At 37.2% G+C, this 16536-nt stretch overlaps 1 protein-coding gene across 1 annotated transcript in view; it reads left to right on the top strand.

Moving 5' to 3' along the window:
* LOC150089192 (vascular endothelial growth factor receptor 1-like) overlaps positions 1-16536 on the top strand; it is a 418391-nt gene that overhangs the window by 169809 nt on the left and 232046 nt on the right. Inside the window, exon 9 of the mRNA XM_090389759.1 lies at positions 12658-12822. Within this exon, the coding sequence (XP_090245885.1) occupies positions 12658-12822 (165 nt within the window). The remainder of the gene's footprint in view (positions 1-12657; positions 12823-16536) is intronic.

The following is a 16536-nucleotide window of genomic DNA, read 5'->3' on the forward strand; positions in this document are numbered from 1 at the left end:
TCAGGGAATGGCCATCTCATATCCTTGGAGCAATATGGCCTTAGTTGCTAATGCTCCTAAAAACCAAATAACAAACAAACAAATCTTAAGTTTAGTACCACACAGTTGGTACATTTCTCTGGGGTTACTTCTACCCATATGCAGTACTTTGCATTTGTCAAGGTTAAACTTCAGTTGGCACTTCTCAGCCCATCTGCCCAAATTTTCTAGATCCAGTTGCAGTATCACACTGCCATTACTGTCATTAACAACCCTTCCTGCCTTATCCTTAATACCATTCTGCTCCAATTTGTACAATAGTCTTCCATGTGCAACAGTGCCAAAAGCTTTCCTGAAATCCAAGCATATGATATCAAAATTATTTTTTGCATCCAGTTCCTTTGTAACCACATCATAATAACCAATCAAATTTGTCAAACAAGACTTTTCCTTAACAAACCCATGCTGTGGCTGAATTGTTGCTGCAGTCTTGTCTAGATGATCCTGCAATGCATCTTTAACCAGTGACTTCATTATTTTACCCGGAACAGAAGTTAAACTAACTGGTCTATAATTACTCGTGTCACCCTTCGATCCCCCTTTGTGAATTGGGGATACATTTGCACATCTCCAGTCCGTGGGGACCCCCCCCCGAGTCCAAGGATGCTCTCATAATTATGGCTAAGGGTTTGCTGAATTCCTTTGCCGCCTCCTTTAATATAACTGGATAGATCCCATCCACCCCACATGCCTTTCTTATGTTTAACTTCAACAATTTCTCCTCCACTTTACTCTCAGTTATTACAAGATTCTCTAGCTTACTGCCAGAGTTGAATACACTTCTGGCATTCCCCTCGCTGATTAACTCCTCATGTGTGAATGTTGATGCAAAATATTCATTCAGTTTGTTAGCTACCTGAGCAGGATCATCAACAGTTGACCCATCGATATCAAGTGGACCAATCTGATTCATCCCCTTCTATTTCAGTTTATATAAATAAAGAAATCCTTGCTGTTTTTCTTAGCATGCTTTGCCAAAGATTTCTCGTAATCTGCCTTCGCCTGCCTAACCTCTCTTGTGATTCGATTACAGACTAGTTTATATCTGCCATAGGCTTCTGTGTCGCCTGATAATTTATATGCATCCCTTGCATTTTTCTTCTCTATCACAAGTCGCATTAGTTCATTTTTTAACCATTTAGGCCTAAACCTTGAATGATATTTCTTAATAGGTATGAAACTTTTAGTAGCTTCCATGATTATTTCATTGAATGCTTTCCACTTAGTAGAATTGCTGTTGGTAACATCATCAGTTGATCCCAATGTACAGAATTTAAAAACCGTCTGTGACCACTGTACTCACCTTTACGGAAGCAAAAACCCTCTCCTTTACCCCTGATGGTAATTATATCTTTAAGTAAATCCCACATCAGTACACTGTGATCACTGCCACCTAGTGGTTCCTTTATCTGCAAATTCTTAATACACGCATGATCACTGCTGATAGCCAGATCAAGAGTATTACCCTCTCTGGTTGCCTTTCGAACATGCTGCTGCAGAAAACAATCATCCATTAAATCCACAAAATCTTACTATTGTGCAAGTGACCAACCCACAAGTTCCAGTCAATATCTGGGACTGACCAACCCCATTATAACACATTCTAATTTACTAGCTCACTCTATTTCTCTGTACAATTGTTCAATGTACTCATTTGAGTCATTAGGCCTATAACACACTCCTACTCTTATTTTTGACTCAACAGTGCAGTGGTCATCGAAACTGACTCAACAGTGCACTGGTCATCGAAACTGACTCAACAGTGCACTGGTCATCTATATCAACTGGATGCACTTCTTTTGATTTTACGTTTTTCTTAATTAACAGCATAACACCTCCTCCGTTCCTATCCTGTCTATCCTTTCTGTACACATTATACTCCCCAAATTGCAATTCTGCATTCCTAATATCTGTGTGAAACCACACAGATATTAGGATCCTTGGTCGGATTATTGTTTCAGAACTTCTGATGTCAACTCCAGTGACACTCAACTCCAGTCACACAGATATTAGGATCAAATTCATCAAATTTATTTACTATACTTCTAACACTGGTATACATGCACCTATTCTTATTCTTAGTTACCCTAACAAATTCCTTAGTAAATTAATAAGAGGAGTTTACCTCTTATGGAGGTAAACTCCTCTTATTAATTTACTAATATTATTATCAACGTAGAACATATTGAGTATTACAGCTCTTTCATACTACCTGACAAATTCCATATACCCACTTGTTTCACGATGACTGCCATCAGTCCCGGGAACCGCCAGCACCCCTTGCTGCAGGCCACTGCTTATTCTAATAGAAGTAGTGCAAGAATCACCTTTACCCCTGCCTGCAGCTACTTTTAACCTTTTAGTCTGTGAATCTCCCCCAAGCTAGCAGTTTTCTGACCCACGTAAAAGTACCTCCATAGCATCAGCAAATGTTCTTGTACTCTTGTTCTTGCACGTGTACTTCCTCCTATCGTGTCTGGGCAGAATTGCAGACACTTTCAAATGTAACCGTAACTCATGACTTTTTTGCAACATTGACCTGTACTTGTTAAGTAAATTTGCAGATTGCCTACTTTTAATATCATTGGTGCCAACACGTACAACAATATCACCTTTTAAAAGATGATATATGCTTTACAACATCATCAACTTTTTCCCCTGGCAGACATACCCTGGTCCTATTCCATCTATCCTTTTTACACAATATATTACCCATCTCCCTGACAATAGAGTCACCAAGAATAACTAACACCTGTGGGCCAGCGCATTCTGCCTTGGAGATTGCCACAGTGTTGCCTGACGCCCAGGAGTGAGCTCTGGCGTTGAGTTGGGCAGCTGAGAGTGATGGGCATCTCATTAATTTCTTCAAGGGCATCTACCCTATACCTGAAGCTCTCATAAATGCCCATTAGAACGCTGAGTTGACAAACTGGCACACACAAAGACATACTCCTTGGCTAGATCATGTTCTGTTCCAGAGAGTTCGGCAAACATTTCACAAGTTGCAAATTTTTTTTAGGCTGTGATTCGTTGGAGAATCGTTCAGTTCTCCCCTGAGTCACAGCACTCCTGCCACTTTGTGTCCATTGCTTTCTGCTCTAGTCTGGGGCATGATATTTAAATTAATAAGATCAATAAATTTAATTAATCAATTGTCAATACTACACTATCTAATGGAATCCTAAATGCAGTGATGCGTATTGCGCTATATAATTTTACGATACATAGTTACCACAATTAAAAATTTGAATTCCTTACCACTCTATACAAAAACAATGGCTGCAAGATTTGAACGAAATAGCAGTTTTACGTATATTAGTAATCTACAAAAACTCTTATTTAAATTAAAAATAAAAATAACCAGCATAACTAGCACTATAAGACTACGTATAAAGTACAATATAAAATAACAATTAGGTAAATAAAATGGCAAACACATCGCTTTTTTGGAGCCTGTAATTCACAGCTGTAATTTTTATAGAGAGTCAGCGCCCTCTCTCAAAACCTCTCTCAAGTGTTTCTCCACTTGTTCTCAAAACCTGTGCTCCTAAACTTGCACCTGTTCTTTGCCGACTTTTTTCACTTTCTTATTCCAAAGATGTTTTTCCTTCTGCTTGGAAATTTGCTCATATCCAACCAGTTCCTAAAAAGGGTGAAAATTCCCTCCCATCCAGTTATTGTCCTATTGCAATTACTTCTACTCTTTCTAAAGTAATGGAGAAATCGATTAACTCCCAACTTTTAATCTACCTAGAAACCTTCCGTCTGATCAACTATCACCAGTATGGATTCCGTCAGTGTCGAACCACTGGTGATATTCTGGCCTAATTCAATGGAAAAGTTTGGTGAAACTCAAGCAGTTGCTCTTGACACCTCAAAGGCTTTTGATGGTGTTTGGCATAAAATTCTTCTAAACAAGCTTCCATCTTATGGTTTTCCAACTGTTTTTTGTAATTGATTAGAGAGAAAACCAGTTTTCTCTCTGATCGCTCACTGAGGGTGATGGTAGATGGCGCTCAGTCTTCTAACTTCTCCACTAATGCTATTGTCCCCCAAGGTTCAGTTCTTTCCCCCACTCTTTTCCTCTTGTGTATTAATGACCTTCTTCCATTGATTTGAAATCCTATCCATAGTTTTGCTGATGATAGTACATTGCATTTGACTTTCCATTTTGAGAAACCTTGCCCTGTTCAATCAGCTTCAACTTCTCGAATATCCGCTACCAATTCCATAAATGCCAATCTCCAGGTAATTCTCCAGTGGGGGCAAAGACAACTTAGTTGATTTCAATCCTTCAAAAACTCAGTCTTCTTATATCTCGCAAAAAAGGATTCTTCTGCTTCTATGCTTATCTTTGGTGACACTCCGATTTCTAGACAAAATGATATATCTCTTTTTGGGATTACCCTGACTTCTAATCTAACTTGGCATAAGCACATTACAAATATTTCTTCCTCTGCATCTAAAAAACTTGGTTTTCTCTTTCGTTCTCGGCATTACTTTTCTTCCAAACAGCTGTTCACTTTGTACAAATCGCAAATCAACCCAACCATGGAATACTGTTCCCACATCTGGGGCGGTGCTTCCAAAACCTCACTGAGGCTTCTAGATTCCATTCAGAAGAGGGCAGTTAGGTTAATTTATGATTCCTCTCTAACAGAGTCTCACCACTCGTTGTCTCATAGGTGTACTGTTTCTGCTGCATGCCTTTTCTATAGATACTTAGATGGGCACTGTTCTTCTGAATTGGCTTCTATAATTCCAGCTCTCTCTTTTAAAACAGTCCAAACCCATGATGCCACCAGCCAACATCCATTTTATGTCCAACTTCAAACTCTCAGAACCAACTTTTCATTTTCCTCGTTTATTCATTCAACTGCCGTTTTCTGGAACAACCTTCCTTCATACGTATTTCCTGAAAATTACAGTCTACAGAAGTTCAAGTCTAATGTCAACAAATATCTTCTTTCATCTTCTCAACCTCCAGCCAAAGCATGGTACTAAGTACTACAGTTCTAATACCTCTCGTGTTTGGGGTGTTCATATAAAAAAAAAAAAAAAAAATATATATATATATATATATATACTTGGATTTTAGGAAAACTTTTGAATCTGTGGCACATTGAAGACTACTGTACAAATTTGAGTAGTATGGCATTAAGGGAAAGTTGCAAGTGGATAAAAGAATGATCGAATGAGGAAGACAGAGAGTGGTTATCAATGGACACTGTTCTTCATGGACTAATGTTATTAGTGGAGTCCACCTAGGGATTGGTGTTGTGCCCATTGTTGTTTGTATACTTATTAATGATATTGATGAATGTATATCAGGCTTAATGTCTAAGTTTGCAGACAATATGAAAGTTGTTAGGATTGTTAATGACAGTATGCTACTGCAGCATAATCTAGAAAAGTTGAGTAGATTGTCTGAGAGGTGGCAACTGAAGTTTAAAATTGACAAATTTAAAGTACTGCATATGGGTAGCAGTAACCCCAGAGTAATGTATCAACTGGGTGGTACTACACTCAGGTTAGTAGAGAATGAAAAGGACCTTAGGGTAATTGTGCGGTCAGATATGAAGTATTCTGAGCAATGAAAAAAAAGGCTGCAAGAGTAGCTCATTGGGTATTGTCAATGAAAAACAGGAATTGTGCTAGCAGGGATAAGGGGGTGATTGTCCTCTTGTATAAGGCATTGGTTAGGCCACACTTTGAGTACTGTATACAGGTCTGGAGGCCTCATTTTAGGAAAGATGTAGAGCTGCTGTAATGCGTACAGAGAAGGGCAACGAGATTGGTGAGTGGAACAAAATGTTGGTGTTACCAAGAAAGGTTTATATTCTGCAAATTGCAGCACCTGGAGACTAGGCACCTGTGAGGTGATCTAATTGTGGTGTATAAGGCCTTGAATGGAATGAGCAAGCTCAATGCTAATGGCATTCTTCCTCTTGCTTAGATTACTCACCGGAGGGAGGGATAAATTCAAATTGAGGAAAGCCAATTGTAGAATAGATGTGTGGAAATTTGCCTTTAGCCAGCTGCATGGTTGATAGTTGGAACAAACTTCCTTCTGTTGTAGTGGACATTAGCAACTGAAATAAGTTCAAGGCAGAACTAGACAAATATTTGGAGTGAATGGTTGGGTGAAATTGGAAGGGATTTTATTTTATTTTATTTATTTATTATTTATTTTTTATTTTTTGGCTGATTCTATATAAGCTTTTTTTCTTGCATTGTATGCCTCTACTAATGCCAATGCTAATGTCACATGAAACTGAGTCAATGTTGTACCACCCACTCATGTCAGCTGTGTGTATTCTCTTTTATTCTAAATGCTTCTTTACCATCCCTCCTGTCATGTTCTCTCTGTTTTTTCTGTATCTGTTCTATTCTATTCCCATTAAGCAAATTCCATATCCTTATATCTGAGTGGCACTATGTCTCCAATAACCCTACAATGTCTGCATTTTGTGCAGACATTGTAGGGTTATTGGAGACAGTGCTTTATTGTTCATGGCATGACAAGTTCTTCAAATTTGTTTGCTATACACACCTATTTTCACTCTTAGTAACCTTAACACAGCCCATGTATTTCTTTTTCCCATGAGGATCTCTAGTAGGCCTTATATTCCTGACATTGAACTTTCCAGTCTGCTGCATATTTCAGTTAGAAGCAGTGCAAGAATCACTTTCACCTCTGTCTGTGGCTGATGTTGATACATAACCCCACTTAGTTTGCAGTTTTCTGACCCACCCAACATTGCCTCAACAGTATCAGCAGATATTCTTGCACCCCTTTTATTTAAGTTTATCTCCCTGTAAGAAGTCTCTCCTGTTAGCAAGCTCATACTGTTCTGAAAAAATATTTATATCCCATGAGCCTTGCACAATGTCTCCTGGGGCAGCCAAATTACTTGATAAGGCTGATTAATAAGAAAGTGGTGAACATTCTCCCTCCTATATCATGTCTGTGCCTATATCATTGAAGATAGTTTCAAATTTCATTGGTACTTCAACTTTTTCCTCATATAATACTTATATAAATATGATGATTTCTCTTAATAAAGATTTGTCTTTTAACTTTATTGTTTTTGTTAGTAGCATTAATTACCCATTTTTACATTTTTTTTATATAATCGAAAGTCCTACAAAGCAAAAATTAAATTCAATAATCAGTATTTAAAAAAAAAATTAAATATTTTTATTTATCATAAAATAAAAATTTTAAATATTGTCATGCTGCTGTAGAACTCATTCAACCACTGCAGCTATTGAAATTATTCAGACCATTTACCTGTATTTGTTAAGTAAATCCTCAGATCTACCCTTAATATTGTTACTACCTACATGTACGACAATATCACCTTTGTGCCCTTAAAAGATGATGAAAAAATTCTACCTATACAGTATCATCTACAGTGTCGAAAGTTTTTTCATTAAATAAACATGTGAAATTTCAACATAATTATATATTTTTTTTCAACTTCACTCCCATAACATCTCATTGACACAAAGGGTTTTTCTTCTATAAATATCGATAGAAAGTAACCGTTGAGTTCATCTTCAACTTCAGCTGGGGTATCTAATACTAAGATAGTCCAGATGAAGTTATCCCTTTGTATAAGGCAATGGTCAGGCCATACCTTGGGTACTGCATACAGGTCTGGAGGGCTCATTTTAAGAAGAATGTAGAGTTGCTAGATTGAGTACAAAGAAGCTCAACAAGATTGGTGAGAAGATCAATGGGGGTTCTCTTACCAAGAAATGCTTAAGTTCCCCCCCCCCCCAAGCTAGCAGTTTTTTGACCCATCTACCACTGCCTTGATAGCATCAGCAAATATTCTTGCACCCCTTCTATTTAAGTGTAACCCATCCCTGTAAAAACAGTCTCTCCTTGTAACAAACATAAACCACAGCGAGAAAAATTGTACCTCACAAGAAGGCCCTCATCTATACTCCCTCCTTGTCTGGGCAGAATTGCAGGCACTCTCAAATGCAATCCTATTCTCATTACTTTTTTCCAATATTGCCTTGTACTTGGTTAAGTACAGGTCTCCTACTCTTAATATCATTAGTGTTAACATGTACAAAAATATTAACTTTTGTTTCCTTAAAAGATAATATCTGCTTTAGAACATCATCTACTTTTACCGCTGGCAGACATACCCAGGTCCTATTCCACCTATCCTTCCTGCACAATATATTTCCCATTTCTCTGACAGTAGTCACTGACAACTGTCCGAAAAATGGGGATTGCACTGGCCCCACCTCCTACAGCACCAGCACAAACTGCTTTGGATCTTGCTGCCGTATTTCCGGATTCATAGGTGTTGAGTTGGGCAGTTGAGAGCTTGATGGGCTCCCCATTTTAATTTCTATGAGAACATCTGCCCTACTCTTCAGACTCTCATATACGTCCATCAGAACACTGAGTTGGTGCCTAATTTCTGTGCACTTTGCACCAAACACACACACACACACACACACACACACACACACACACACACACACACACACACACACACACACACACACACACACACACACACACACACACACACACATCCCCCTTGACTGTACCATGTCCTGTTCGAGAAAGATCAGTGAATGTCGCACAAGTTCACACATTTTGTGAAGTCATGATTCATAGGAGAATCGCCCCCTAGTGTTCTAGTCATAAAATTAGCAGAAGGTGTACTCTGTGAATTTTACATATGCAAAGAGTATACTGTGTGTATTAATTGAATTCCAGAGGGTATACGGCATATAACCTCTGGATTTATATATACAGTGGCGGACAAAAAACTGCATAACCTTAAAAAAAAGTAACATTTGTAGTGAAACATATGAGATATTAGTAGCATTAGTAGAGGCTTACGATGCAAGAAAGCAAGCTTATGCAGCATCAGCCAAAAAAACCCCCTCCCATTTCACCCCTCCATTATTCGTTCCAAATGCCTGTCCAGCTCAGCCTTAAATTTATTTAGGCTATCAACTTCTACAACAAAAGATGGAAGTCTGTTCCACCAATCAACTACCCACTTGCTAAAGGCAAATTTCTGCACATCTATTCTGCAACTGTCTTTCCTCAATTTGAATCTGTGCCCCCTTAGGTTCTTAATCTGAGAAAGAGGAAGAATCCCATCAGCATTCTGCTTGCTCAAGCCATTCAAGGCCTTATACACCTCAATCAGATCACCTTGCAGGTGCCTACTCTCCAGGTACTGCAATTTGCAGAACTTAAGCCTTTCTTGGTAAGAGCACCCTTTTTTCCTCCCTCACCAATCTTGTTGTCCTTCTTTGTACTCGTTCTAGCAACTCTACATCCTTCCTAAAATGAGGCCTCCCGACCTGTACACAGTACTCTAGGTGTGGCCCGACCATTGCCTTGTATAACAGGATAACCACCTCCCTGTCCCTGCTAGCAATATTGTTTGATTACAGTTATTTTGTTTATTGCAAAGCAAAGGTATTGCATCAGATAATGCTTCTATTGCATCAGACAGTAATTGCAAGGTATTGCATCCACTGTTTCTATAAATACAGTGTTGGAAGGGTATACACGCTCATTAGTATCTTGTTTTGCGGAGAAGTAAGCATGACTCCATATGTTCAGTTGACACCAAGAGAAAAAAAGTGTAGCTGTTGCTCTGTCCCAGGAAAGGTATTCTACATGTGCTATTGCTGATAAAGTAGGCTGCCTCCAGTAACAGTATCTCAGGTGCTGAAATTAAAGTGCAAAACCTGTGATGTGAAGAGAAGACCCGGATCAGGCTGTAAGAGAGTAACTACGCCTTCGCAATATCAATATTTGAAATGGCTATGCCTTTGTAATCACTGTGCTAGTGCTCCTGATCTAAAACTGGACTTTTAGATGGCCTCTGGTGTTGAAACAAGTGCACGAACTATCCAAAGACGGCTTTCGGAATGTAATCTGCATGCCTATTGGCCCATGAAGAAGCCTTTGTTAACCCAACAAATGAGGAAGAAGAGATTTGTTTGGGCTAAAATGCATGTTTCATGGACAAAAGAGCAATAAGACACTGTCATCTTTTCTGATGAATCAAAATTCAACCTGCATGGCTCAGATAGGAAGCGATACGTCAGAAGCTAAAAATTAGAGGCATACCATCCTGACTGCATAACACTGACTGTAAAGTTCCCCGCCAGTCAGATGGTCTGGGGATGCATAACAAGCAAAGGGGTGGGGCAAATTAAGTTTATTAATGGAACAGTGAATGCAGAAACCTACACTGCTATCTTGGAGGAGTGCCTGAAACCTGTTATTAGGATCACCATACAGACGTCCAAAACTGCATTTTTCAACAGGACTCAGCACCTTGCACACAGCAAAATTGGTAAGTTTTATGCTATTTAGATTTAATGATGAGTTTGTCTTCTTGTCTCACAAGGCTTGAAACATACTTACGCCAATGTTTTCCCTTGTTTTTCTCCCTTAAGGTGCAGTCATACCTCAGAAATGCTGGCATTACAATGTTGGACTGACCTGGCAACAGTCGAGATTTGAACCCTATTGAAAATTACTGATACCTAAAGTTGTCTAAAATTGCTCAGAAGAAGCCAATAAGTAAGATTCAGCTGCAGGAAAGCATTGTAAGGTTGTGGTACCACGAAATTGGGCAACCGTATATCCAGAAACTGATTAACTCTATGCCAGATCGTTGCAAGGCTGTAATTGCAGCTCGAGAAGGAACAACAAAATATCGAGGACTTATTTTGCCGATTTACAGTACATAATATTATTACATTAACTTGTCATTTCAGTTTATACACATAAATGCAATAAAATGTGTGTTTGGTTGTCATGATTTCTCATATTTCCATTAATTATGCATTTTACCCTTTGGGAAGATATTTATGGCAATTAGGTATATCATGTGGAGTCTTTTTATTGGATTTCATTCACATATATATCCCATCTAACAAATGCATTTCGACCATTTCTGCAGCCCTCAATGCAGCGCAAAACACATTATTTGCAAAATTCACAAGTGATGCAGTTTTTTTGTCCGCCAATATATATATATATATATATATTGGATACCTGCGATATAAAAATATCGCAGGTATACACTATTCACGTATATATTCATGGGCATATACCCTCCAATACAGCCCTGCTTTGTACCCATTGCTTTGCTGCTCTAGTTCGGGGCATGATTTTCATTTAAATATAATTTAATTGATCAACAATGAAAATTAATAAATTTAATCTATTTTATTGATTAATTGACAATACTATTGCAGTGTACAATATACACTATTCGTTTAGTGTATATTCTACACTACGATCTTAACAGTATATGCTATACTGTTAAGATCGTAGTTTTAAATTAGTTTCAACCTTATTAATAAGTAAAATTGCTTAGCTAAAAACAAAAAATATATGACTAACAAGTTGTACGATATTCTTGCCAAAATACTGATACAATAGCAGTATGAATAATAAGTTGTAATTTACAAAATTTCTAGCTAAATTTAAAAAATAAGCTAACGAACTTTACTAAGACTATTAAAATATTTGTCAAACAATTTAATATATTAATTAATCAAAGACTGGTAAAAATTTCCAATAAACTTATCCATTTCCACAGGCTCAAAATTCTTCATTCATTCACATGTAGGCACCTCCCCGTAGCCAGGTGGGTAGGAGCAGGTGCATAGCACACGCTTCTTGATTAGACCGGGATTCGTGCCTGTGACCACCAAATACGGAGGATGCGGAAAGGTCAGGGAATGACCACCGCATATCCCCAGAGCAATATGGCATTAGTTGCTAATGTTCCTAAAAACAAAATAGCAACAACAACATTCACATGTACTCTCATACCGGTCATCTGTTAAATGTTAACAAAAATCAGTAATTTTTAAGAAATGAAAAAGACTGCCAAGCACTTCTTTTGAAAATGACTCCCAGTGTGTTACTACCACATGGTTTAAACCTGCTATTTCCAATAAGTACAGAGATTTCCTGTCAAAAAATGTTCTGCTGCAGAACGACAATAAGTTCATGGTCATGCTGCAGCAGAATGCATTCAATTACAGCAGCTATTGAAGTGATTCAGAAACTTCATTTTGAACTTTTCAGCGACCCACTATATAGTCCATATCATGCCCTTTCACAATATCTGAAAGACCTTTTGACCATCTGAAAAAACATTACTTAGATGTCATATTGTGATCAGCTTAAAGAAGCAGGACACTAGTGGCTTCACAAATGAACAAAAATGTTTTTCTTAGATGGCATTAAGAAGCGTATGGATTGATTTGAAAAGTGTTTGGAGAAGCAGAGGGACTTTTTTGGAAAAGTATTGCTACAGTTTTTGCATATGTTCATTCCTTTTCTTGATTTAATAAAAAAAAAAAATGTCTTTACTTTTTCATTTATCCTCTTATGCTGTATTTATGAACAGTGGCAAATGAAAGATTAATTGGAGAAATGATTGTGATTTCATAAAAAACGTCTTTTAAGAAATGAATTTGTTTAAAAATGAACGTTTGTTCAAGACAAACTTCCTTTCAGACAGGGAGCGAAAAAAAAAAAAATAAATAAATAAAAAGAACATTTTTTGCCTTAACACAAATTTTAAATTTCAGATGCTGAAAATGGATTTGAGATAATTACTTCAAATCTGGAACCAGTTGAAAATGATGCAGTGAAACTAGAATGTCGTGTATGTGCATACAACTTCACTGACCTGATTTGGACTTGGAGACCTAGCACTGATAATGAAACAGTAATTCACCTAGGAAATAATTCAGGTTTGATAAACATTCTCTTATTTCATTTTATAAAATTTTGAAAAAGAAATGTAAAAAAATTATTGTGTATATAAGTTTTTGCTAGATGATTTATTCCTTTGTAATTAATTACATTGTAGTAGTGGAATTATTTTTCAGAGATAGTAAAAATACAGATATTTTTACTGTTTTTGTATATCGTGTGTGTGCGTGTGTGTGTGTGTGTGTGCGTGTGTGTGTGTGTGTGTGTGTCCATAAAATCTTTAAAATATAATATATTTTATACAGAGGTATGACTTGTACATGCTTATAAATTATATAAGCCATAGATATTCATATAAATTAATATAATTTACATAAATGTTGTTTTTAAATGAGTTTAAAGAATACAAAAAAGGCAGATTATACAAGGAATTTAAAAAATAAATAAACTCTACGGATTTCATTTTATTTTCTACAGTATTTACTTGGCTGAAATGTATGCAGATTATATAGTTAAAATCAAAATAGCATCAATTAAAAATATACAATGAAAATATTCACAAATAAAATGTTCAAAATATGCTAAACGAAAAGCACCAAAAATAAAATAACAAAATATAAAAACACAGGAGCTTTTGGTATCTATGTGGTGTCTTTAGCAACTATAAAAGTTACATTAGCATAAAAATGCATCATGATGACTGGATGCATGTACGAGGAAAAAGAAAAGAACTGTAAGGGAAAGGAGTGTTGAATCGAATAAAAGTGTATGGGGGAAGAAAACGTAAGGTAAGAGGAAAGATAAAAAAATAAATGAGAGGGGAGGAAGGGGGAGTTCCAGGTTATTCACAGAGGTAGACAGGCACTGAGTCTGGTACTCTCTTTGCCCACCCCCACCTTGCATGTTCCTCTGGTAATTTGTGAATGACTCAGAGGTTGCATTTTCCTTGGGACATTTGGGAACTACTTCTTTTCCTCATCCCCTCCTTTCACCTTTATTCTATCTAAAACTTATTCTTCTAATGTTTCATTTCTTCTTTCCTCCTCCCCCGATGTTTTCTATGTATACATCCTGTCATCACCATGGATTTATGCTCACTGCCTTAATGTAACTTTCACAGTCATAAAGGCACCATGTTTTAGATTTTATTATGTTATGTTTACAACTTTTAGCCTAGTATATTTTAAAGATTTTATTGCAGTGCATTCATTGTATGTTTTTAATCAGTGGTACTGTCATTTTAACTATGTATTTTATAAAAATTATATTCTAAAGTTTGGTCAGTATAATCAAGATTATTCATGTACAGTATTTACTTGTATTATATTAGCACTTCAGGCTATGGATTATAGTGGGCTATGAAATGCTTATTTATATTTTATTATAATCATTATAGATATTATGAGCAAGCAAGATTTAACTTATCAGGGATTATCCCACTCTGAATAGGTGTAATGCAAAAAAAATATTTGTGTATAAATTTTTGGTTCAAGGTTAATCATTAATAAAACTTTCCCTACCGTACTAGATATAGACACTGTTTTATTAGACCAGTTTTTGAATTGAAATTTTATGGTTTTCACAGCTTAACTGCATAAGGACATCTGTTAGTAATTGCACTAGACAATGGTGCCTCCATAACCAGGTGGGCAGGAGCAGCAGCAGTGCTTAGCACACACTTCTTGATTAGACCGGGGCTCGAGCCCATGACCACCAAATATGGAGGATGCGGAAAGGTCAGGGAATGACCACTGGATATCTCCGGAGCAATATGGCCTTAGTTGCTAATGCTCCTAAAAATCAAATAACAACAACTGCACTAGACATCCCTTGCAGGTGCCCCTCCAAAATATAAACAAATAACTGAAAGCTGGGTATATGTATATTCATTGAGTGATATTATGACACACTGATTGAATTATGACCACCTACCTAATACCATGTTGGGCCATCGTTTGCATGGATAACAGCCACTATTTGCATAGGCATTGACTGCACCAAATGAGTGAGGGCATCCATAGGGATCTGCAGCCGTGCTGCCTGCATGGCTTTTTACAGTATTGAAATAAATGACAGTTGCATGTCCATAAGCCTCATCTCCCTTTCCAAAACATCCCACAGGTGTTCAATTCTATTGAAGTCAGGCAAATTTGGAGGCCAGTCAAGATGGCTGATCTCTTCACTGTGTGCATTGAACCACTCAGTGCAAACCCAGTGATATGGTGCATTAACGTCCTGGAAGATCCCATTTCTGTGTGGATACATTGTTGGGACAACAATATATCTATAATTACTTGTGTCACCTTTTGGTCCCCCTTTGTGAATTGGAGATATATTCACACATCTCCAATTCTATCAGAGACATGGTGTCCCTCATACAAGGGATGGATATGGATATGGGGAATGGATATGAATATGGATTTGGGGAGTATGATGTGTGCAGAAAGACAGACTGGATAGCAGTGGGGAAGGGGTTATGCTTTTAGTTAAGAAGCACATAAAATTTAAGTCAAGTCAAGTCGGTGCAGCCAGTGCAATGTTGAGTCAGTTTGGTGTGTTACAGGCACTGGAAAAGCAAAAATGAGATTAGGAGTGTGATATAGGCCTCACGATTCTGATGATTATGCGAACAACCAAACAGAGAAATAGATGGAGCCAGAAAGTCAGTATGTCTTATAATAGGGAATTTTAACTTTCCAGATAGTGACTGGAACTTGTGGGTTGGTCACTCACACACTAGTAAGACTATTGTGGATTGGATAACTGTTTCCTACAGTAGCATGTTAGAGAGGCAACAAGGAGTAATACTCTAGATCTGATTATCGGCAGTATTATTCAGGCATAAGAATCTGCAAATAAAAAAACACTATGTGGCAGTGATCACAGTATATTGATGTGGAATTTACTTAAGATGTAACTTAAGTAAATTAAGATGTAACTACCATCAAGTGTAATTAAGGTGTAACTACCATCAAGAGTGAGAGGAAGGATTTTTGCTTTTGTAAAGTTGACTACAGTAGGCTCAGACAATTTTTAAATTCAACACTTGGACCAACTGATGTTTGCTGATAACTTGAGCTGATGACCAGCTTATTGGCAAACTTAATAGATATTTTGCATCTACATTCACATATAAAGAATTTTTGGGGCCAGATGTGCATCAAATACTATCAGGCAGTTGAATAATTTTGTGATAATTGAGAATAAAGTGGAAGATAAATGTTGAAGCCAAAAGTAAACAAGGTACTGGGGGCTGATGGAAGCTATACAATTTTATGGAAAGAAGCAGCAAAAGAGGTAATTAGTCTTTTGGCCATTATTATTAGAGCATTCTTGGATTCAGTTAAGGTCCCTATAGATTGGAGATATGAAAATGTGAAAAATGTCTGTCCAGTTCACAAGGGTGGATGGGGGGGGGGGGTAAAAGGTGAAGTGAGTAATTACAGACTTTTTAGTTTGATTTCTGTTCCAGGAAAATAAAGGAGTCACTGGTCAGTGAGGTAATGCAGGACTATCACACAGGAATGCAGTTATACTGCAATCACACCATGAATTTGTTAAGGGGTGATCTTGTCTAATCAGTCTGATTAGACATAGTGATGCACTAACAAACTGGATGCAAAAAAAATAACTTTGATATATATACTTAGATTACAGAAAGACTTTTGATACTATTGCACATAAAAGACGGCGGTACAATTTGGAGCAGATAAAGGATCAATTGGGTGGCAGAAGTCAGAGGGGTCGTTATA

The sequence above is a fragment of the Mastigoproctus giganteus genome, chromosome 2 (assembly GCF_048544385.1).
Source record: "Mastigoproctus giganteus isolate SK-2022 chromosome 2, ASM4854438v1, whole genome shotgun sequence".
In the NCBI taxonomy this organism is placed as follows: Eukaryota; Metazoa; Arthropoda; class Arachnida; order Uropygi; family Thelyphonidae; genus Mastigoproctus; species Mastigoproctus giganteus.